The sequence below is a fragment of the Festucalex cinctus genome, chromosome 8 (assembly GCF_051991245.1).
Source record: "Festucalex cinctus isolate MCC-2025b chromosome 8, RoL_Fcin_1.0, whole genome shotgun sequence".
In the NCBI taxonomy this organism is placed as follows: Eukaryota; Metazoa; Chordata; class Actinopteri; order Syngnathiformes; family Syngnathidae; genus Festucalex; species Festucalex cinctus.
In genome coordinates, this window is record NC_135418.1 from 23181953 (window position 1) to 23205929 (window position 23977).

The 23977-nt window shown below is 35.7% G+C and overlaps 2 protein-coding genes across 10 annotated transcripts in view; one reads left to right on the top strand and one right to left on the bottom strand.

Annotated features, from left to right (window-relative positions):
• Positions 1-484: 484 nt before the first annotated feature.
• LOC144024201 (leucine-rich repeat-containing protein 3-like) lies at positions 485-6168 on the top strand. 2 transcript variants are annotated; one of them, XM_077530339.1, is made up of 5 exons: positions 485-528; positions 997-1066; positions 1286-1381; positions 4787-4900; positions 5159-6168. In XM_077530339.1, exons 2-5 carry the CDS (start codon positions 1045-1047, stop codon positions 5950-5952), a joined length of 1026 nt encoding a protein of 341 aa, XP_077386465.1. In that variant the 5' UTR covers positions 485-528; positions 997-1044; the 3' UTR covers positions 5953-6168. The 2 variants fall into 2 exon arrangements, with proteins under 2 accessions (XP_077386465.1, XP_077386466.1); XM_077530340.1 differs by lacking the exons at positions 485-528; positions 997-1066 and having other exon boundaries at positions 1238-1381; positions 4791-4900.
• A 6199-nt stretch (positions 6169-12367) lies between these two features.
• Positions 12368-23977, bottom strand: part of col2a1b (collagen, type II, alpha 1b) — a 101202-nt gene continuing 89592 nt past the window's right edge. For all 8 annotated transcript variants that reach the window (XM_077530759.1, XM_077530758.1, XM_077530756.1 and 5 more), the window contains 17 exons: positions 23855-23908; positions 23231-23338; positions 23013-23066; positions 22883-22936; positions 21750-21911; positions 20997-21104; positions 19055-19162; positions 17710-17763; positions 17520-17627; positions 17385-17438; positions 16709-16816; positions 16576-16629; positions 16391-16498; positions 16033-16321; positions 14970-15157; positions 14487-14729; positions 12368-13359 (listed from right to left, as the gene is read on the bottom strand). In XM_077530759.1, coding sequence (XP_077386885.1) covers positions 13213-13359; positions 14487-14729; positions 14970-15157; positions 16033-16321; positions 16391-16498; positions 16576-16629; positions 16709-16816; positions 17385-17438; positions 17520-17627; positions 17710-17763; positions 19055-19162; positions 20997-21104; positions 21750-21911; positions 22883-22936; positions 23013-23066; positions 23231-23338; positions 23855-23908 — 2001 coding nt within the window. In that variant the 3' untranslated portion in view covers positions 12368-13212. The remainder of the gene's footprint in view (positions 13360-14486; positions 14730-14969; positions 15158-16032; positions 16322-16390; positions 16499-16575; positions 16630-16708; positions 16817-17384; positions 17439-17519; positions 17628-17709; positions 17764-19054; positions 19163-20996; positions 21105-21749; positions 21912-22882; positions 22937-23012; positions 23067-23230; positions 23339-23854; positions 23909-23977) is intronic.

A 23977-nucleotide genomic window follows, 5' to 3' on the forward strand; every position in this document is an offset into this window, starting at 1 on the left:
AGTTTGGTTAAGTAGTGCAGATTACATTGAAAGAGATTTTTCCACCCGTGTCATTCTACGTATCGTTGTCGGACTATTTCACATACCGGTATACAGAATTAAATGGGTGCAGGATAAACTGGGGTCAGTAATTCATTTTTACATTCTGTTCATGATTAAAACACATATTGTGCACACAAATGTTCAGATTTATATTCTTTTTACAGTCGAAATGTGTTTTGTTTTGTTTAAAACAAATCCTAATAAGGAACTAAGACTTAATTATAATGCCTTGCGCTTTTTTGCAGTTGAAGCAGTGCTGCTCAGTTAGTGATACTAATTCAGTTTTATTTATTTAGTTTTTTGTAAATGAAATTGAAATGTTATATTACAGAAATGTATTAATTTAACTGTATTTTACCTTATTTAGCTACATACGACGGTCAAAATATTAGAAAAATTTTGCAGGGTGACCCAAAGTCATTTCATTTGTTCTCTTTTAGGATGTGTGGCCATCACCATTTTGACATCTTAGGCTTTGCAGTTTTCGTAAGTATAGAAATGAATGGAATTAGAATTATCTATTGTTATTATTACCCCACCCCATGAATGTGTATTTTAATGAGAGAATTACATTCTATAATATTGTGCTTTTTAAAAACAAGGAACAATAACGTAGAATGCGCAGCATTAAACGGGTTTTGAGTCATGACTTAAAGCTACAATCCAATTCAGTGTGCTGCTCCTTGTGGTGTACCCACAGTGGCCACCGGGAGGCAGTAATGTAATCCAGTCATGCACACACAAAGAAAACCAGACTTCTTCTTACAACTGTACTTTGTGTTTCTGTACCACAATATATACATACAGTATATGTGTAAATATGAATATCATGTTGAACATTTCGTGACAGCGTCATTTTATATTTCTTGCTCAGGCATGTGTCATCACCTCACCCTTCACACGCACGTCCTCTTTAAAAATTCATGCCTTCATTCTCTTCACATTTTTCCACAGAAGACACAACGCCGCTAAGATCACACGACACCTGTAATCAATCAGGAAATGATGGTCGTTCACGTGGCGGGTAAGCGAGGATGATGACGTGTGAGATGCTCCTCGGGAGAGAAAGCGAGAGGAGAGAGCGAGCGAGTGTTTGTGTTGGAGAGAAAGAGACACGCCCACTCCTCTTTATTACAAGCTGCCCCTTCGCTTTCACTCCAGTCACCGATGAACGCTCTCATGCAGACACAGCAGAGTTGATGTTAATGTTATTATTATTATTTTTTTATGTGCACTACCGAAGACGACGTCCAATTATCTGAGGTTGAAACTGTACTGAAGATTGGTGCAAAGGAGTCAAGAAAATTGAAGGACAAACTTCAGAGGAAACCATTCACACGTAAGTTGATCCATGTTATTCAAGAGAGTTTGTCCGATATTTACATTTGTTTTCACTTGGCTTGTTAAACTGCTTTATATACTTTGTAAATAGACTGCATGTTTTGCCAAGTAATTTTATCAACTAATTGGAGGAGGGGAAGGAAAGGTGTAAATATGTGAAGTCTACGCTTTTGAGTGTCACACCAAATTTCTATTATCAGGCATGCATCAGATTATGATCATTATTTGTCCAATATGTAAATATGTGAATGAATAATGCAGTACAGTAGTCCAAACTAGCACCACACAAAAAAAAGGCAATTAAATTTTTTATATACATTTTTTCCACTAAGAAAAACAACACTTGATAATGTACTTAAAAACATAGTGTTAGCATAATTTAAAATAATATAAAGAAATCATTTGTTTGCATTATAGTTATTCAATGTGTTGCTCATTCTGGTACAGTATGTTTGTGTCTTAGCCACCAGGGGGCAGTAGAATACATACACAAACGCTTTTTCACAGAGGATAAAGAATATATGTCCGAGTGAATTGTACGCTCTTTTGCTACTGCTTGTATTCAAATATAATTTGTATAAAAGTTTGTAATTAGTGCAACATTGATGCTCGTTTCATTAGCAGATGTTCGCAAGTCCATTAAAATCCACAAAGACCGTTCGAGCCGCATTAGAAATTGGCCGCTGCCTCAGAATACAAAATGATACTTGTTGGTGTCATGAAACAAAATGGTTTTCTATTTTTGTGGTTTCAATCAACCCTGAAAGAGACAAAAAAAAAAAATCTTAAATATTTTTTTACTCTCCCTCTGCCCATGATTGTAGAAAGTGTGATTAAATTTTCTTTAGCTTAATTTATTATTATTTTTGTAATAGTGCCCCTCATCCTAAAAGTGGTATTTTAATTTTATTACATTTTTTATTTGTTACCCTTAAATGGAAAGCAGAATGTTTTTTCTCTGATTTTATTTCTTTTTGTTTTTAATATTTTAACACCATTACCTCTTCAAAATTATTTTCATTCTCCCTTACCATGAATTATTTTAAGTACCCAACATCCTGAGCCAGAAAGTTGTATTTTTTATTTGAAATTTAATATTAATTTTAATTTCATTTATTAGATTTTTTATATTAAATACCATACATGCCCCCACTAGTCTGGTTTCTGATCAATATTGCGTTCGTTTGTGGAATATGACTTAAGCACCAAAATCCACCAGATTTTTTTTTTTTTTTTTTTTTTTTTTTTTTTTTTTTTTTTAAATCAGGGGGCGGCCATTTTTGCCATTTACTGTCAACTAAAAATGTCATCACAGTTTCTCAGGGTAAGGACCAATCACGGCTCAGCTTCAGAAAACTGTTGAGAGCCGTGATTGGTTGTTACCTTAACCCTAAACAACTGTGATGTCATTTTCAGCTGACAGCAAGTGGCAGTACAAAGCAAAATGTCTTCCCCCTGCGATGGATAAAAATGGGTGGATTTTTCTTTATATTACATTAATAAATATTAATCTGAATACTTTGGATTTTTCGTTTATTTACTTATTTATTTGACATCCGCTCAAATACTGAATTAAAAATATTGGATTTAGAATTCTTTTGTGTAATTTACTCTCACACTGAAATAAAAATAAATCTGTCATTTTATTTCAATTTGAAAATGCGCGATCGCGTCATGTTCCATCCTTCCTTGGTGTGATTCGCAGTCTGAACACGTTCAACGTGAGCGTTTTAAGTGCACGAAGGGATTGGAGCAGCTGCTCCCTCTTGACCGAGCGAGACTGGCCTGCTTGTCCGCGCCGCGTCTCTTTATTGATGCCGCGAGACTCCAGCTGGATTGATGTTCCGGCCGTTAATAGCGCGCCAGGCCTTACTTACACATCGATCCCTCCCCCTTTTGTCTAACCTTCGTCCTCACAATGCATGCGTAATATGCAGCGGCACCGCCATGGAATATGTTGAAGGGGCTGAGGCATCATGGGAAGATAAACAGAGTGTAATGTGATTCTTTTTATTCTGCGTGAAAAGGTTGTTCATAGGAAGAGCACATGCCGCTCATCCTGTTTGCGGATTTACATGCGCAAATTAAACATTTGCTGTTTGCGCAAACGTCTCCCATTCTTGTTGAATTCAGTTTATGAAAAATAGTTTTGTCATGCTCTCGACACATTGAAGAGAACCAATACATGGACGGAAGCAACCTTGACCGGGGTGCTATTTTAATTTGCACTTTTGATTTCAGCAGGTTAATCATTTTCTGCTTTCAAAAACCTTCAATCGATCCAATTACGGTTTTATATTTTATTTGTTTTAATTGCATTTTTTAAACTTCCAAAGAACAGACAGTAAGTGTGCACAGTACTAACATTTGCCATTTCTACTAGAAAACCTTTTTTTCTTTCATTGATTGAACCAATATTATTTAATATTCATTTATTATTATTTTTTCTAAGAGAAAGAACAAAAAAAGAATATTAATTTATTTATTGTTACTTTATAGATCGTGTCAGTTATTCATTTATTGGTTTAATAGTTTATATTTACTATACAGTATATTATTTTTAGGCTAGACCTCCAATTGCTAAATCGTATTTCTGGATTTTTTTTTCTCTCTGAGTGAAGCATTCCAAATTTTTTCAGATTGTGATGTAACAGTGGAGCTAATTTAATAATACAGAATTTCTTCACACATTGGTTGCTAGGTCACCATCTTAAGCGCAAATTAGCATTAGCTAACAAGGATAGCCTCTGATAAATGTCATATATTTGCATATTCCTATGTCTCCATGTGGGTGTTAGTGTTTTCAGTAGAACATGAAATATTTAGAAACAATAATACCACTATATGATACATATGTGAGTTGCAGGTTTTCTTTTATTTTTTCGCCACCCTGGGTCACCATACTCACATTCTACACAGTCAATGCTGTAGGATCTTTGATTTTGAATGTGTGTGGCTTTAAAAGGTGGGGCTTGCATGCCGTGTCAGAGAATGAGAGCGTAGCTGGCTGGTGTTAGCTCAGGGAAAATACGTTTTAAATTCCATAAATTAAAAAAAAATAATTATTTATTTACATATTTATGTATTTATATTTATACTTAAAAAAAATATTTTAATCATTTTTTAAAATTCCATGAATTTAAATTAATTCCATTTGCAGCTAAAATGGTTGAAACCCAAATGGGCAGCATAAAGCCCATGCAGACTTCAATCAAACACCGAGAGTGAGTATGATAAGATACAGAAAAATAAGGTGACTTGCTCCGAAAGTGACACAGTGAATGCCCTATTATTGCTCTCTGCCTCAATAATGGCGTCCCCGGCCCACCCCAAAGGTCATTTTTTAAGCATGTGTTGATTGCTCTGCCACAAAGTGAACCCTTTTTCCTCCTCAATGTGTCAGACAGCAGCGGTGACGTCCGAGTGGAGGGGCGCGTCGGGGGGCGTCGCCGAGGCCATGTGCCCAGTTCCGCCACAGCGGCCATGGAGCAGACCTCGAAAAGATCAAGAGCCCCAGGTGAGATGGGCCTTCCATGCGTCTGTCTGTCTGTCTGTCTGTCTGCTGACACGTCTGCCCCAAGTCATTGTGTGAAGGTTTCACTAAATGGCTTACCATTCATTCCCAACACACATTCGCATCGTTCACATTCAAGTCATCCGGTTTTCTTGGGAACCGTTTCCACAGCGCCCCTCCATAAAATTATTAACAATTAACAAATCTATCCATCCATCGTATATCTCTTCTCTCTTCCAATTTCTCTGTCTCTTCTTTCAGGAGGCCATGTGGCGCGTTGGCTGTGCGTCGTCGTGTTCTTCTGCTCGCTCTGGATGCCGGCGCGTCCGCAGTGTCCCGACGGCTGCCACTGCGCCTGGGACACGTCCACCGTGCTGTGCTCGGACGCCGGCCTCCAGGAGGTCCCCTCGGGGATCCCGCCCGACACGGTGTCGCTGCACCTGGAGCGCAACGCCATCCGCAGCCTCCCCGAGAGCGCCTTCGTGGAGCTGGCCCACCTGCGGGACCTGCACCTGGCCCACAACCGCATCGACTCGCTGTCCTCGGGGGCCCTGCGCCGCCTGGGCCCCGAGCTGCGCCTGCTGGACCTGTCGCACAACCAGCTGCGGCAGGCCAGCCGCGACGAGTTCGGCGGCACGCGGGCCAAGACGCGGCTGTACCACAACCCCTGGCACTGCGACTGCACGCTGCAGGAGCTGATGGAGACGCTCAACCTGGAACCCGAGACGGTCAACGGGATCGTCTGCGAGAGCTCGGTGCGCGGGCCGGGCGAGGCCAGCCGCTGGGAGGACCCCGGCGGGCCCGGCGAGCACGCCGGCCAACCGCTGGTGCGCCTCCTGGACTCGGGCGTGAATTTCTGCAGCCTGCAGCGGAAGACCACCGACGTGGCCATGCTGGTCACCATGTTCGTGTGGTTCTTCATGGTCATCGTCTACGTGGTCTACTACGTCAGGCAGAACCAGGCCGAGGCCCGCCGGCACCTGGAGTACCTGAAGAGCCTGCCCAGTCCCCGGAAGACCCCCACGGAGACGGACACCCTGAGCACCGGCTTCTGAATGGAAACGAACCGGAATGAACGAACCGGCTGCTTGGTCAGACAAAATGGCGGATCTTGTTTGCCTTTTCACGCCGGAACTGAAAGAAATAGTTTAACCTCCAGACACAATAAGAAGAACCTTGCTGACTCTCTTTGCAGTCCACTTTCCCTTTATTTGATCCCACTTGTGCCCTCTACTGTCCTTGCATTGTCGCATTAAAAAATTAGATCATCATCTGAAGTGTTGTTGTCACTTGACTGATAATTATACAGACATTTGGACTACAACAATGATTTAGTTTTGACTTCTAATTGATTGAACAGGTGATCTATTTTTTTTTATTTTAGCGATCAAGCAGTTGTTTATTTTTACACCATTGTTTTATTGAGATAATTTGTTTTGAATGTATTTTTGTTTTTGTGTAACTGAGCAGAGCACTTTTTGATTGATCAAGGATGTGTTTTGTTTTATCTTTTGTTTTATTAATGAATCAGGTTGTTTTGTATTACAGTATTTGTTATTGAGCAGCAGATGATTTTTTATTTTATTTTATTTATATTACCAATTTAAACAGGTGGTTTATTTTGTTGGTATTTGTGATTTTGATACTTCTGATTTCAATGTATTGGCCATTTATTATTTTCTTTTAAACTTTTTTTTAATTTTTTTTTATTTTACTGAGGCACATAATTAATTTTCTTATTGTTTTATTTTTATCATTTATTTATTGTATTTTTTTTTTTTTTTTTACTTTTCCTGAGAGGGATACTTTACTTATTTAGCCATTTCTGGCAGTCAAACATTAATATTTTGCCTATAATAAATTTTATATTTTCATTATTTTTACAATTAGTACCTTTAAAAACACATTTTGCAACTTGCTGTCGATTGAAAATGACATCACAAGGGCTCAGGTCACCAATCACAGCTCAGCTTGTGAATGTCACATGACCAAACCTAGAAAAAAAAAAGGTGAGCTGTGATTGGTGACCTGAGCCCTTGTGATGTCATTTTCAGTCGACAGCAAGTTGCAAAATGTGTTTTTAAAGGTACTAATTGTACATAAAAAATAATGAAAGTATCAAATTAATTATAGACAAAATATTAACTTTTTATTACTATAATGGGCTAAATAAGTTAAGTATCCCTCCCTTAATTTTTGTTTTTATTTTTGGTTTTGTTTTTGTTTCTTTTTGTTAAGCACTGGACCACAAGAACTGTTGATCTATCCTCAGGAATATACTGTAATAATATTTAAAATGTGGGCCAGAGTAAGGCCTTGGTAGCTGTTATTTATTTTATTTATTTTTTTTTAATCTATGTATATTATGATTTAAAAAGTCAAAGTAATTTAAAAAGTGTAATATTACCAAATTAAAGTTGTAATCTTAAAAAAAAAAAAAAAAGTACGCACACACGTTAGAATGTTGAGAGCTCTTTTTTTCCACATAACCTTGCAACTTTTGTACATTTATTTATTTTCTCATTTCTTGATGCTACACAAATGCAACATTGGTCCCAAATTCAAATTTCTCTCAAGTGCCTGCTGCTTGCCTTTTTTCCAAACCTTTTCGATCAACTCACCTGAATGTGTGTACGTGTGAGAGAGAAAGCACTCAAATTCAAACACACTCAAACAAAAGAATATATTTTCGTGCGCGCCTCGTTTGTACGTGTTTCTTCCACGTCTTTTGTGTGACATAATGATGTGGACTTTGTATTTTTAAAACCAAATGTAAAATAAATGTAGTGTAATGTGCTCTTTGTGACATACTCCGTTGTTTGATGACTACAATGTTTGCATTATTGTTTTTGTATTATCATTAGGTCTGAAAAATTTGTTATTGTCCTGTGACCGTCACAATCATTTCTAAATTGCACATCTGTATCTTCATTAAACAATCGCCAACAATTGTGCTTCATTCAAGTGACTTGTTTTGTTATAGTAAGGCGTCTTTAAAATAAATAAATAAATAAATAAATACTTGGCCATGACATAAATGACCAAATAAATAAATGGCCATTAAGGCGTTTTTTTTGTTTTTGTTTTCAGTTTTTTTTTTTTAAATGACCATAGGCGTTTAAAGGAAAAAAAAAAAAAAGGCAGATTATTTTTTAAATGACCATTGAGATCAGGTAAAGCGTTTTTTTTTTTTTTTGTTTTTTTTTTAAAACGTTTTAAGCGTTTTTTTGGTTTTTTTTTTAAACGACCATGTATAGTAAGGAGGTTTTTTTATTTTTATTTTTTAAATAAAACGACCAGGCATTTTTTATTTTTTTAACGACCATGTATAGTAAGGATTTTTTTTTGTTTTTTTTCAATAAAAGTATTGGAAGGCATTTTTTTTTAAATGCCCATGTATAGTAGGGAGGTTTTTTTTCTCTTTTTTTTTTAATAAAACAACTAGCGTTTTTTGTTTTTGTTTTTTTTTAACAAAAAAGACCATGTATAGTAAGGCTTTTTTTATATATATATATATAACAAAAAATGACCATGGATAGTCACGCTTTTTTTTTTCTAACAAAAAATGACCATGTATAGTAAGGCTTTTTTTTTTCCTAACAAAAAATGACCATGTATAGTAAGGCTTTTTTTTCTAACAAAAAAATGACCATGTATCGTAAGACTTTTTTTTTTTCTAACAAAAAATGACCATGTATAGTAAGACTTTTTTTTTTTTTTAACAAAAAATGACCATGTATAGTAAGGCTTTTTTTATTTTTTCTAACAAAAAATGACCATGTATAGTAAGGCTTTTTTTTCTAACAAAAAATGACCATGTATATTAAGGCTTTTTTTTTTTTTTTTTTCAAAAAAACGACCGTGTATAGTAAGGCATTTTTTTAACGACCATGTATAGTAAGGAGGTTTTTTTTTTTTTTTTCAATAAAACGACCATGTATTGTCAGGCATTTTTTTTTTAAACGACCATGTATAGTAGGGAGTTTTTTTTTGTTTTTTTTATAAATAAAACAACTACGTATAGTAAAGGGTTTCTTATTTATTTTTTATTTATATTTTTTAACAAAAAAAGACCATGTATAGTAAGGCTTTTTTTTCTAACAAAAAATGACCATGTATTGTAAGGCATTTTTTTTAAGGAGTTTTTATTTTTTTTTTTTAATGAAACAACTACGTATAGTAAGGCGTTTCTATTTATTTTTTTTTATTTTTATTTTTTAACAAAAAAAGACCATGTATAGTAAGGCTTTTTTTTTTCTAACAAAAAATGACCATGTATAGTAAGGCTTTTTTTTCTAACAAAAAAATGACCATGTATCGTAAGACTTTTTTTTTCTAACAAAAAATGACCATGTATAGTAAGACTTTTTTTTTTTCTAACAAAAAATGACCATGTATAGTAAGGCTTTTTTTTTTCTAACAAAAAATGACCATGTATAGTAAGGCTTTTTATTTTCCTAACAAAAAATGACCATGTACAGTAAGGCTTTTTTTCTAACAAAAAATGACCATGTATAGTAAGGCTTTTTTTTTTTTTTTTTTTTCTTTCAATAAAACGACCATGTATAGTAAGGCATTTTTTTAACGACCATGTATAGTAAGGAGTTTTTTTTTGTTTTGTTTATCAATAAAACGACCATGTATTGTAAGGCATTTTTTTTTAAACGACCATGTATAGTAAGGCTTTTTTTTTATAACAAAAAATGACCATGTATAGTAAGGCTTTTTTTTTTTTTTTCTAACAAAAAAATGACCATGTTTCATAAGGCTTTTTTTTTCTAACAAAAAATGACCATGTATAGTAAGGCTTTTTTTTTTCTAATAAAAAATGACCATGTATATTAAGGCTTTTTTTTTTTTTTTTTTTTTTTTCAATAAAACGACCGTGTATAGTAAGGCATTTTTTTTAACGACCATGTATAGTAAGTAGTTTTTTTTTTCCAATAAAACAACCATGTATTGTAAGGCATTTTTTTTTTTAAACGACCATGTATAGTAGGGAGTTTTTTTTGTTGTTTTTTTTGTTTTGTTTTTTAATAAAACAACTACGTATAGTAAGGCGTTTTTTTTTTTTTTTTGTTTTTTTTTTTAAACAAAAAATGACCATGGATTGTAAGACTGTTTTTTCTAACAAAAAATGACCATGTCTCGTAAGACTTTTTTTTTCTAACAAAAAATGTCCCTGTATAGTAAGACTTTTGTTTTTCCTAACAAAAAATGACCATGTATAGGAAGGCTTTTTTTTTTTTCTTTCAATAAAACGCCCATGTATTGTAAGGCATTTTTTTTTAAACGACCATGTATAGTAAACAGTTTTTTTCTTCTTCTTTTTTTTTTAATAAAACAACTACGTATAGTAAGGCGGGTTTTTTTTATTATTTTTTGTAATTTTTTTTAACAAAAAAAGACCATGTATAGTAAGGCTTTTTTTTTCTAACAAAAAATGACCGTGTATAATAAGGCTTTTTTTTTTTTCCTAACAAAAAATGACCATGTATAGTAAGGCTTTTTGTTCTAACAAAAAATGACCATGTATAGTAAGGCTTTTTTTTTTTTTCTAACAAAAAAATGACCGTGTATAATAAGGCTTTTTTTTTTTTCCTAACAAAAAATGACCATGTATAGTAAGGCTTTTTGTTCTAACAAAAAATGACCATGTATAGTAAGGCTTTTTTTTTTCTAACAAAAAATGACCATGTATAGTAAGACTTATTTTTTCTAACAAAAAAAGGACCATGTATAGTAAGGCTTTTTTTTCTAACAAAAAATGACCATGTATAGTAAGGCTTTTTTTTTTTCTAACAAAAAATGTCTATGTATAGTAAGCCTTTTTTTTTTCTAACAAAAAATGACCATGTATAATAATCCTTTTTTTTTTCCTAACAAAAAATGACCATGTATAGTAAGGCTTTTTTTTTCTAACAAAAAATGACCATGTATAGTAAGACTTATTTTTTCTAACAAAAAAATGACCATGTATAGTAAGGCTTTTTTTTCTAACAAAAAATGACCATGTATAGTAAGGCTTTTTTTTTTCTAACAAAAAATGTCTATGTATAGTAAGGCTTTTTTTTTTTCTAACAAAAAATGACCATGTATAATAATCCTTTTTTTTTTTCCTAACAAAAAATGACCATGTATAGTAAGGCTTTTTTTTTCTAACAAAAAATGACCATGTATAATAAGGCATTTTTTTAACGACCATGTATAGTAAGGAGTTTTTTTTTTTTTTTTTCAATAAAACGACCATGTATTGTCAGGCATTTTTTTTTTAAACGACCATGTATAGTAGGGAGTTTTTTTTTTTTTTTTTTTATAAATAAAACAACTACGTATAGTAAAGGGTTTCTTATTTATTTTTTATTTATATTTTTTAACAAAAAAAGACCATGTATAGTAAGGCTTTTTTTTCTAACAAAAAATGACCATGTATAGTAAGACTTTTTTTGTTTCTAAGGAAAAATGACCATGTATAGTAAGACTTATTTTTTCTAACAAAAAAATGACCAAGTATAGTAAGGCTTTTTTTTCTCACAAAAAATGACCATGTATAATAAGGCATTTTTTTAACGACCATGTATAGTAAGGAGTTTTTTTTTTTTTTTTTCAATAAAACGACCATGTATTGTAAGGTATTTTTTTTTAAACGACCATGTATAGTAGGGAGTTTTTTATTTTTTTTTTTTATTTTTTTTTTTAAATAAAACAACTACGTATAGTAAAGGGTTTCTTATTTATTTATTTATTTTTTTTAACAAAAAAAGACCATGTATAGTAAGGCTTTTTTTTTCTAACAAAAAATGACCATGTATAGTAAGGCTTTTTTTTCTCACAAAAAATGACCATGTATAGTAAGGCTTTTTTTTCTAACAAAAAATGACCATGTATAATAAGGCATTTTTTTAACGACCATGTATAGTAAGGAGTTTTTTTTTTTTTTTTTTTTTTTAATAAAACGACCATGTATAGTAAGGCGTTTTTTTTTTTTTTTTTTTTAAACGACCATGTATAGTAAAGAGTTTTTTTATTTTATTTTATTTTTTTAAACGACCATGTATAGTAAGATATTTTCATTTTAAAAAATCACCAATCACAATTGTTTGATACTTTCATTATTTTTTATGTACAATTAGTACCTTTAAAAACACATTTTGCAACTTGCTGTCGACTGAAAATGACATCACAAGGGCTCAGGTCACCAATCACAGCTCACCTGTTTTCTAGGTTTGGTCATGTGACATTCACAAGCTGAGCTGTGATTGTTGATAGAAATGCTTGTGCCTTTTATTACTGTAATACTTGGATTGCGTTAAATGAAGGAATACAAAAAGACAGAATATGGAATCAATTTAATATACCGAACATCTCTTTGTTTCATTGGCATCATTGTCTTAAAAATTGTAATTATTTGACTTTTTTTTTTTCCAGAATGGGGTCTATGAGCATCCAGAAAACAAGTCAGCCGTCAACTTTGGTTTTTGTCTTTTATTTTCCAATTTACATTAACAAAAAAAACAAAACAACAAGTCATGATCATAATATTAATATAAGAATGCTATTAGCAATTTTATTATTTTTATCATTAATAAAAATATACACAACCTCACACGTGTGCGTGAGCTTAAAAAAAAAAAATCAAGTCATACCTCGTGAGGGTAACGAGCTTCTCACCTTTTATTTTAGTTTTTGGGGGTCTGTAAACAAACATTTAGTTGATTTTTGCATTTTTTTTTTTTTTACATTTGAGTGAGGTAGCTTCACAATTGGATAACAAATGAAAAGACAATGTTTGAGTGGGGTGTGTAAAAAAAAAAAAGAATTGTCAAGCGAAGGCACCTGCTCAGCAAAGAAAAATGCTATATATGCGTATAAACACATATATACATATATTTCTTTGGAACTAGTATAGCACCATTGTAAGGATACAAAGTAATGGTTGATCTGCTAATCTGATTCTTTTTTTTTTTTTTTTTAAAGCGACATGTGTAAATTGGGCTTTTTATTGACTTAACGAAGCAAAACACAAAAAGCCCAAACAATAAATAAATAAGACGGACACATGACACTCTGAAGGTGAGACGCTGCTGTTGGTTGCTGCCATTCAGTGCAGGTATTAACTACGTAGTGAGTTCAATTTTGTTAGGGGGGCTCAAAGCACCTTTTTTGTTTACTTAGAAAAAGAAGTCCCATTTATTTCAAAACAAAACAAAACAAAACAAAACAAAGAAAAAGTGTCTTGATTTCTCTCCTCGTGCTGCACTTTCATTTATTTGGATTTTTTTTTGTTCCCCTCCTCCTGCATCTTCTTGGTCCGCTTATAAGAAGCACACGGCGCCCACTTCCACGCCGAACTCCTGGTCGGCACCGCCGATGTCCATTGGGGCGATGTCCACGATGGGAAGGCGGGAGGTCTTCTGCGATCGGTACTCAAGCACCGTCTTGCCCCACTTGCCTGTGTGTCTCTGCGCAGGCGAGGACAACGTATAGCCGTCAAGACTCCGTTTTGGACTAATCCTACTGTACTAAGAAAACCCTAACCACCGTTTTAAACCTAACTTTGAAATGCTAACCTCAGGTTGAAACCCGACTTTGAAATTGCAACCATTTTTTAAAAACTTTTTGAAACCCTTATCCTACCCTGAAACCCTAACCCCAATTTGAAACCCCAATTTGAGAGCCTAAATTGAAACCCTAACCCCAGTTTGAACAATTTGAAATCTCGACCGTAGATGGAAAGCCCGATTTGTTCATTTGAAACACAAACCCAGTTTGAACCCTTAATTTGAAAGCCACACCCCAGTTTAAAACCATACTTTGAAATCTGAACATGAGTTTGAAAAACTACTTTGAAAACCCTGATTTGAAATCTTAACCCGTTTCAAACCCTATACACTGCAAAAAGGACAGTAGAAAATGTAAGAAAAAAATATAGTGAAATATGAAAATTATTACTTCAAATAAGAAAAATTATCTGTCAACAGAACAGTTAAAATTTACTTAAATTGACCTGTAAGATTTAGAAAAAAAAAGAAAATAATACTATTCCCATATCAACCAAAGCGGTCTTGAAAATAGTATTCTTATACAAAAAACAAGTTATATTGACTTTTTCCAAGCTGTAATAAATAGAACTATTTTCTTAAAATATATATGTATTTTTTTACTATTGGATAACTGCCTGAGTGTCAAGCAGGGAAGTAATAGGTCCCATTTTTACTGTCTTTGGTATGACCCAGGCCGGGATTGAACCCACAACCTCACAATCTGAGGGTAGGCACTCTACCATTAGAACACTGAATTTTGATAATGGAAGAATGAAAAATGTATACTTTGTATAAAAAGTATACTTTGGAAATTCATAGTTTGAAACCCCAACCCTAATTTGAAAATGTAATTTGAAACCCCAACCCCAGTTTGAAACACTACTTTGAAATCCTAGTTTGAAACCCAGCAATTGGAACTCAGGCATAATTTTCCACCATTTTATGGGAAGGTGACATTTTTTAGTCGAGGGACAACTGGGTGAGGATTTTTTTCGAAACACTTCAAGTGACTCACGAAAGGCGTTAGTTCCATGTGTTTCCCCTACCGTGCATCCGTCCTCCATGACGCTGTAGGTGAAGCGGCTGTTGCCCTCGGCGCGGATCTCCACGTCGTTGGAGCCCTGCAGCAGCACGGCCTTCTTCAGGTTGCCGGCGGCGGCGTCCATGTAGGCCACGCTGTTCTTACAGTGGTACGTGACGTTCTGCGACGCCTCGGTGGACAGCAGGCGCAGGAACGTCATCTGGATGGCCGCCGTGTTGGGCGCCAGGTTGTCGTCGCCGTAGCTGAACTGCAAAAGGGAGGAAAGGAAATGTGAGATTTGGACATCGCCTGAACAATAGTGGAGTACAGTATGACAATGGAGCTGTTAAGCTAACGTTAGCATGTTTAATGTAAGCTAATGTTAGCTTGTTTTTACTGCTAAAATTCCACTTTCATTGGTAGCAAGAAAACGAGAAGATAACAGAGCAGTGACGCAAATTGGAGATTGTGGAGTCTAAAAGTGGCAAGCCCACGAGCAAACACTTACGTGGAATCCTCCGTTCATGGTCTCTCCGAACCACACGTGTTTGCGGTCCTTGCTCTTGCTGGACCACCAGTTTTTGCGAGGGATGCTGGACGGTTTGGAGTGGACGCAGGACTCGCCCGTCTCCATGTTGCAGAAGACCTTAATGGCATCCACGGTGCAGCCCTGGTTGGGGTCAATCCAGTACTCTCCTGCGGGGACATGTGCATTACAAAACAAACTTAAGCCGTTGCTTTCTGTAGGCGTAAAAAGCAGGATTAAAGCAAATGTGATTTTGAATAAGTTTGAGCAAAAATTAGGCAGGGGTGAAATTCTTCCTGTTTTCGTTGTTCTTTCAAATTTACAGCATCAAATTACATAGTGTGTCATCGTCATCTAGTGGTCGACAGTGCAATTACACCCAAAATAAATGGGAAGCAGAACAAGTTCTAAATTGTACAAAAAATAGATGAAATAGCAATAATTTTTTAAAAATTAGTTCTAGTATTTAATTTGAGATTTTTTAAAAATATGTTATGCATCAAATTAATCCCCCCCCCAAAAAAAAAATTGAAAAAAAAAAAATATTTTTGTGAAAACTATAGCTACATAAACTGTAGTTTCTTTCTTTTTTTAATAACTCGATTTTATTTCATTAAAGAAAACATTTCTCGAATTATAGTAGGGCTGCTCGATTATGAAGAAAATATTAATAACGAATATTTTGGTACTAAATGAAATTATTTTTGGGGACAAAACAAGAAAATGTTTAAATGTAAACAATTCAAATTTAGAGTTAATTTTTTTTTTTATTATGCTGATTTTGTAATGGTGGAGTGTAATAATTGAAATTGTAATTGAATTTCGATTAATTGCACAGACCTAAATTATAGTTTTAGCGATTCTGTTATTATTTTTCAGTATTCTTTAATAGTACGGTGACCTTGGCACTGTCAGTAATTCTTTAGCAAACCACTAGAGGGAGCCCACAAAAGTGCTACACTTGAGCAGACTGGTAAATTGTCAACACAGCCATTGAAATTCTAAGCCTAGATGCTAACGGCTAATTGGCTAATTGCTAACTGACCGCTCTTCCAGTCGGGATGGCAGAGCTTGAGGTCCCTGCAGGTGCGAGCCGGGTTCTTCTTGGAGCCCTCGGGACTGCGGACGTTCTCGATCTGGTTGTTGAGGGACTTGAGCGTGGCGTCCACCTCGGCGTCGTGCTGGCGGAGGTTTCCGGAGGCCTGGTCGGCTCTCATGTACCTGAGAGGATCGGGAGCCTTCTCCGTGTGACCCAGTCCGGCGAAGGCGGACATGTCGATGCCGGGGCCTGGTGGGCCAGGAGGACCGGGGGGGCCGGGGTTTCCGGGAGGACCCTGACGCACGACGGAGGATGTTCATTTTGATTGATTAGCATCGTACACAGCCTCTAGCTCGTTACTCACTGAAGGACCAGTCTCTCCACCGCGTCCACGGGGCCCGGGAGGTCCGATGGGTCCGGGCATACCGTTTGAACCCTCCTTTCCACTGGGCCCAATCGGCCCGGGTGGTCCCTGTATTCAAAGACAGATTTTAAACCATCATCAGTTGCAGCAAAGTGGCGACGGTGATGAAATGTTTGTCTCCTCACTCTTTGTCCAGAAGGTCCAGCGGGTCCAGTAGCACCCTGGTCTCCAGCTTGACCCTAGAAAAGATGAACACATGGTTTTAAATGTATAAATTTTGAACTCAAATAATATACTATCAAACCTAACTTAGCTTACCGGAGGTCCGGGCAGACCCTGCAGACCGGTGAAGCCTCTGTGACCCTTCTGTCCTCTTTCGCCAGACTCTCCGCCTTCACCCTTATCACCACGAGGACCTTGGGGTCCCTGGGAACAGGGTCACATGACAAATGAATGGTTAATAAAATAAATTCAAACCTGAAAGTAGTTGTGTTGGAGTATTCCAAGTATCTACTGTACGGTAGGGATGTAATGATAATGGCATGTGGTAACGCGTTATTAAAACTCCCACCATATATCGTCGTCATCACGTGACGATATTAAAAGCAGCAAATCTGTTAAAAAAAAAGGTCGGGTTGATTTCGATTTGTGCAATTCTAGCACCCTCTGGTGGCTATTTTTTTTTTAGTGCAATTTAATTTTTACAAGGCATGTTTTGACCCTTCTATGTTTAAATGCACGCGAATGGTCAGATGAAGGGGAACGTAATTTGCTTGCAAACCAGGTCAATATGTGCAGGAACTCAATGTTTGTTTGTTTTGTTTTTTTGTATGAGCTCATTTTTTCACAATATTGTGACCTTTTCGTATCACCAACCTTTATCATATTTTAACTTTCATATCGTGATAATATCATAACATGATGTTTGGATATCATTACATCCCTACTGTACTGTACTTGAGAAAGTACATCATTTTCTCCAAGAGTTACGTACGGGCATTCCTCGGGCTCCGGCAGGTCCTGGAGATCCGGCGGGTCCTTGCGCACCCTAAGGAAGGAGCAATTGCGGTGAGTTGTGTGACAGTCAGTCAGGAACGTGGGTGACATTGCCGCCAACGCTTTCACTCACAGCCTCGCCTCGGTTTCCCTGTTTGCCGGTGGCACCGACCGGGCCTGTGGAACCGGGAGCGCCTGGAGCACCGGGAGCGCCAGCGGGACCTGTGTTACCGCGGTCACCCTGAAGCAAGAAAAAAGTTTCAACTTTTGACTTTACACATAACAACCAACTTAGTGAGCAGAATTGGGATTGAAAGTTTCACCTTGATTCCAGGAGAGCCATCTCGACCAGGAGGTCCATCAGATCCTGGGTTGCCCTGTCACATCAGCAATCCATCAATTTGCTGTAATCCTAAATATTGTTTGACTACACGCCAGGCCTAAATTAATCCACTTTGAAAAATACATATGTCTTCCTACAAAAAATAACATGCCAGTGCAACTAGGTATCTAAATTTACTTTAATTTCCATGACATATAACCACCATAGCTGTGTTTACATTGTCTGATTAAATAACTCCAATAAATTCTCTTTTTTATTTAATAAATTAAAGGTTATTGCTATAAGAAATAAAAATTTGACTTGAATTTGTATTTATTTATCCATCAATCCATCCACGTTGAAGGAAAATTTTACTTGTTAAATTTTACTTGCATGTAAAATCAGAACAAATATATTACTTTTTTTTTCTTAATTAAAAAAAGGCACATTTTTATTTTTTGAAAACATTTCATTAATTTATTATTAATTTATTAACTGTTTAATTTTAATAGCGTAATAGTTCAAATTAAAAAGCAAAACAAAAATGTATTTTTGTAAACCGTAAAAAAACAATTGAAAAAGTCCAAGTTATTTACCGGTATATATATATATATATATATAAAAGTGAGTATAGTTTTGCACTCATAATTACAAAAAATAATTAAACAATCAAATTATTTTAACAATAAAAGTCAAACTTTTCTTTATATATAAAAAAACACTCTAAACAATAGCTTGATTTATTAGCTAATTACATTCATTTTTTTGAAAATCATGAATATTAATTTATTTTGTAAAATGTATTTTTAAGTAATTGTTTTTTTATTTCATACATAAAAAAAGTGACTGTAGTTTTGTAATTGTTTTTAATTATCCCATATTTTTACCTTTTAAAAATGAAAACCATTGAAATGAAATAGATTTTTATAAAGGTATTTTTTTTAATGAATTACTTTTTTTATTGTTTATAAGTCTAAGGAATTACAAAATAAAGTATAAGATTACCTCATCATCATCATCATCATTATTATTATTACTATTATTATTATTATTATTATTATTATTATTATTATTATTATTATATTGACTATTACATTTTTAATCAATTATTACTTTATAAGTAATTTAAAAAAAAGATTCTAAAAAAGTGGTTTGACCAGCAAAACAAAAAACATACAAAACAATAAAATGCATTATATTATAAGCAACAAAATACAAAAATACAACTAAATGAAAAATCCAACTCTCAAATCAAGCTAAAGTAGTAAACGTGTGCAGCGTACACGTGATAAGAAGCGTTTTAATGGCCTCTGGCCACCCCGCTGTGCTCTTGGCCTTTCACTGACCTCTCTGCCCGGCTCTCCTGCAGGTCCGGTGAGCCCGGGCGGTCCGACGGGTCCGGGGGGTCCTCGGTCTCCGCTGCCGCCGGGAGCTCCTTGCTTTCCAGGCTCACCCTGTGAAGAGGAGGAAGTGAGTCATCAGCGTACGCGTATGTCAAGCTGATGAAGGCCCCTGCAGATGGAGATGTTTTGAGTCACAACCGTGTGTGAAATGTCGCCGTGGTGACTTATTGTGCAAACGCGATGGGGAATGAATATAATTAGTATTTTGAGTTGAGCGGCTGCAGGAACAAATGAGCCGTCACTATTTTTATGAAGCTGGCTCAAAATGTACTTTGCAAGAAGTACTTTTCAGAATTAATTACAAATGCTCTGAATTTACACGAGTGCTTCCATCTGCCCGTAGTACGGAGATGTTTCATCCTTCTTACATTTTTATTTGATTAAATTTGAATCCATCAAAATACCTTCTATAGCCATCTTTGCCTTCTATTACAACTGTAGATGATAAATGTCTTCTGCTGTAAAATGGTGGGCCCGCATGCATAATTTAGATGCCAAAATTGAGCATTTACATGAGTCTTATGAAGATTGTATTTCATTTTATATGTTTGACTGTATGAGTTTCAAATTGATAACATTAGAGAATTTGATTGATTGCCAAAAATATTGATCACCCACTAAAATGACGTTTGATTTAAAATGTTACTCAATCATGTTATGTAAGTTGATGTCTTATTTTTTTGTCTTATGTTCTTACAGGCTACTTGCAGTTTTAAGGAAGCCAAATGAAGACTTTTTAATCCTCCTTTTATGTTTGCTTCTCAGGAACAGCAATAATGCTGTGGGTCAATTTGACCCGGACACGTTTAACTGTCCAAAAGTGTCAGAAACTGAAAGAAATTCCAATAAACATGATGCATATTACTTTTATTTCCGGTAATTAACCCTTCTGTTGCATTCATTTCTCAGGAACAGCAAAAATGTTCCTTGGTCAATTTGGCCCAGGACACATTTAGTTATGAAAATGTGTCAGAAATGGGAGAGGGGGGTGTTTCCAAAAAACATTGTTTTGTCTCATTATTTATTAAACTTAAATAAAATTTACTCAGGGCATGTTTAACTATCTCAAAGGTGTCAGTACCTGATTTTTTCTAATCCAATAAACATTATTGCCTCATCACAAAAGTTTGTGTTGACATTATTTTCTCTGTAACCTACCAGTGAAGAGAAAGTGAAATTGCAGACAATGGACACTTTTCATTGTAGATGTTGAGTTTTCCAAGCAGAAAAAAAAGCCACTTTAAAATGAGTCAAATTGACCCACAACACTGACCTGCTCTTCACTAAAAGTGCACACTAAGGAGTGGAACATTAATACCACATCATTTTTAAAGACATTTTGGAATAAAACTTTTTAAAACAATAGCATTTTTACATTGATTTATTCAGGCAAATGTCCTTAATGTACTTTACAATGGATGACTCAATAAAACGTCGAGTACGTTAATTACTTGACACAGTCAATTAAACATTTTTAGGACCTTTGGATGTCGGATTTAAGGCATTTTTTAATCTTTATTATAAATCCGCCAACATTGTGTATTATTATTATTAGTAGAAGTAGTAGTACTAGTTCTATGTTTATGATGGAAAAGTGAGGCAAACGCCCTGTTACATAAATGGCACTTCATCTGGTTACGTCCAACACGCCCGCCCGTTGATCACCATGACAACCAATATTACGTGACATGAGGACTGACGGATACAGACGGCATCGCATAATGTCATATGAATTATACAGCCCATACGTTAATGGGCACAATTTGGACAATAGTTTAACTGCCATTATCCGGTCTCCCATTTCCTATTCCAGTTATTTGAGGCTGAGAGACCATATTTCTATCTCTCACAAATCCTTTGTTATAGTGAATGTTTGGGTACTTACAGAGGGTCCAGGCAGGCCGGGGAAGCCTCTCTCGCCACGCTGTCCAGGCAGACCCACGATACCACGCTGGCCGGCCAAACCTTGAGGACCAGAAGGACCGAGAGCACCCTGGGACGGAGGAAACGGAGAAAAAGACGCCATTAAATGCCAAATCACAAACATCAATGTAAACATTTGCATAATTTGCTTTATCTTTCAGCACTCAAAAATTGAATTTCTCCTTAACTCATTCAGTGCCATTGACGACTATACACGTCAAAGATCAATTTTTAACTGGGCTGGCAGTGAATGAGTTAAATTTGACATTCAGATGCTCACCCAAGCACACGCAGACAGGTGGGGGGGAGCGGAACAAGACTTTGGTGTGGTGAAGATGAAAATAACATGTATGAAGCAGACAGCAGGGGCCCATCATGTTGAGTTGGTAATCACTTGTCAGATGGCATTTTCTGGACAGGCCTTGTCATCTGCGGGTGTGTGCGTGCGTGTGTGTGTAAGGTAAAAGCCGAGGGGGCCAGCCATCAATCTGTCAGTAAGACGGCGCCGCTCTCCCTGCACTGCCCCGCTATTACGCTCAATGACAGCTGGCTGTATTAATGGTTGGAATTGTCTCCGTGAGAGGCTGACAGCGCCACTTTAAACTTGCAGCGGACAAAACAGAGACGTTGGGGAAGAGAGAAAAAAAAAAACGTTCCCACCCCCACCATGCCAATCCTACAACAGCACCAAAAAAACCGAGGATGACACACTCACAGGGGGGCCGTCCTCTCCAGCGTCTCCCTTCTCTCCAGGAGTTCCAGCGGGACCGCGAAGTCCAGCGTCGCCCTGTCTGCCGGGGGGGCCGCCGTCTCCCCTCACGCCCTTGGGGCCGTCTTTGCCAGGGGGGCCGGCGGGACCTGCGGGGCCAGGATTGCCCTAGGATGCATCCAATCACATTACAAAACAAGTTGCGATAAGAGTTAATGAAAAGCATCGTATTTCCATTTTTTCCCTTCAAATATTAATATTTATAATATGTGAAAATATGTCATGTTGTGTCTCAAAATACATACAACATATAATTATTTAATAAAGGGAAACATGTATCTCCATTAAAAAAAATCTGAAACAATAAAATTATTGTATTAAATTTTTCTAAAAAAACAAAAAACAAAAAACAAACAAAAAAAAATAACATATGATGAATACAAACTTAATACATTTGGAGATACATGGTTTTCGTTTAAACAATCATTGTTGTACTGTATCTTAATTTTTAAAACAAAAAAAAAAGTTTCTTTCAATTTATATGATAGATAACAAAAGATTCAGGAGATTCATAATTTTCATTTAATTTTGAATTTAGGGAAGTTACGTTATTTTGATTTGAAAAATTGAAATGAAAATGATTTTTTTTTTACATATATAAAGATTAATAAAATATTTTTCAAATTAATTTTTTTCTTCGAAAAACATAGCACATTTTAATATTAATTTTGTTTCGTTTCATTTCATTTAAAAATAATCATGTCAATATTGAACAGAGGAAAAGCTTTTTGTCTTTTAAAAACACATAAATACTATTTATAACATAAGAATATAATTTTCTTTTATTTATTTTTTTCATAAAAACATACATATATATATACACATACATACATATATATATATATATATATATACATTTATTATTCTTATTTGTCAAATAATAATAATAATAATAATAATAGTAATAATAATAATAATAATAATAATAATAATAATAATAATAATAATAATAATAATAATAATAATAATAATAGAAAGAAAAGCAAGCACATTACATTTTGTCTTTCTGGGAAAAAAAAAATGACTGTTGTTGTTCTTATAAAAAGATATAACACAAAAAAAAATGTTGAGCAACTTACATTGGGTCCAGGAGGTCCGACTCGGCCGGCGGCTCCAGGGAAACCGGTGGCACCCTGAAATGGAGCGAGGGATAAAAACCTGTCCAACAAAAGTGATGGTGTCATTGCTGGGTGTCGTGAGAACACTTACGGGAGGTCCCTGAGCACCGCGGGCGCCTTTAGGTCCAGAAACACCAGTCGGTCCCTAGAAAAGAAACACGCTGTACATTAGCATTAAATCCGTGGCATGCATTCTATCGGACCTCAATTGCTTCAGAACGATTAATTCCACATAATTGGCAACATTCTTGACACTCAATTAATCTATTATTACGCCCAGGTTATATTTAAAGCAGCGAAGTGACTGACAGCGGGCCCAGGGGCACCAGATGGTCCTTGCGGTCCAGGGGCGCCGGCGTCACCCTTTTGGCCAGACTCTCCCATCTCTCCCTTTAGTCCAGGTTGTCCATCAGAGCCCTGGTGGAGAGACATAAACGCTTTTGAATCGTCTTGATGACAGAGGGTTAGCGTGTGATAGGCTAACTGGTGCTATATGTAATTGTTCAGTTACCTTTTTGTTTTGTTTTTGAATGGAAAAACCTTAAATGGCAATGCTTCACAAGAGCTTGACATTTGCTCCTTTTGCCAAAAAAATGTCTCATTGAAAAATATTTATAATAACAGTTATGCATCAGATTTTGGGAATGAGTAAGGATTTTTTTTTTTCAGGACTTCTAAAGGCTTTAGAGTAGAACTGAGCTAATTTAGCTAATGGCAACTCCCTTCCAATAAAAGCTGAGACATTTACAAGTAAAACTGACAGTAGGAGACTTGTTTTTGTCACATCTATCTATTTTGAGTGCATGTGGTGATACACTGCGACAGCTATAAACAGCAGAGGAGCTGAAATCACAAGGGCGATGTCGTGCGTCATCCTGACGTATTATCGATCATTAGCAATGCTAACGTCATATCTGTCTCGGTGTTACTTACAGGGGGTCCAGCAAATCCAACGGGTCCAGGAGGTCCGGTCTCACCTCTGTCACCCTTTCGGAGGACACAATATTAAAAGGTGTGAACGCACAATTTCCACATTTTGCATTTATCTGGCAGGCT

Bases quoted from the DNA above. Each gene is read 5' to 3' on its own strand.
- LOC144024201 (XM_077530339.1), top strand. From the start codon at position 1,045: ATGATGGTCGTTCACGTGGCGG. The intron at 1,067-1,285 runs GTAAGCGAGGAT...GCACTACCGAAG, and splicing joins GATGGTCGTTCACGTGGCGG to ACGACGTCCAATTATCTGAG. The intron at 4,901-5,158 runs GTGAGATGGGCC...CTCTTCTTTCAG, and splicing joins GAAAAGATCAAGAGCCCCAG to GAGGCCATGTGGCGCGTTGG.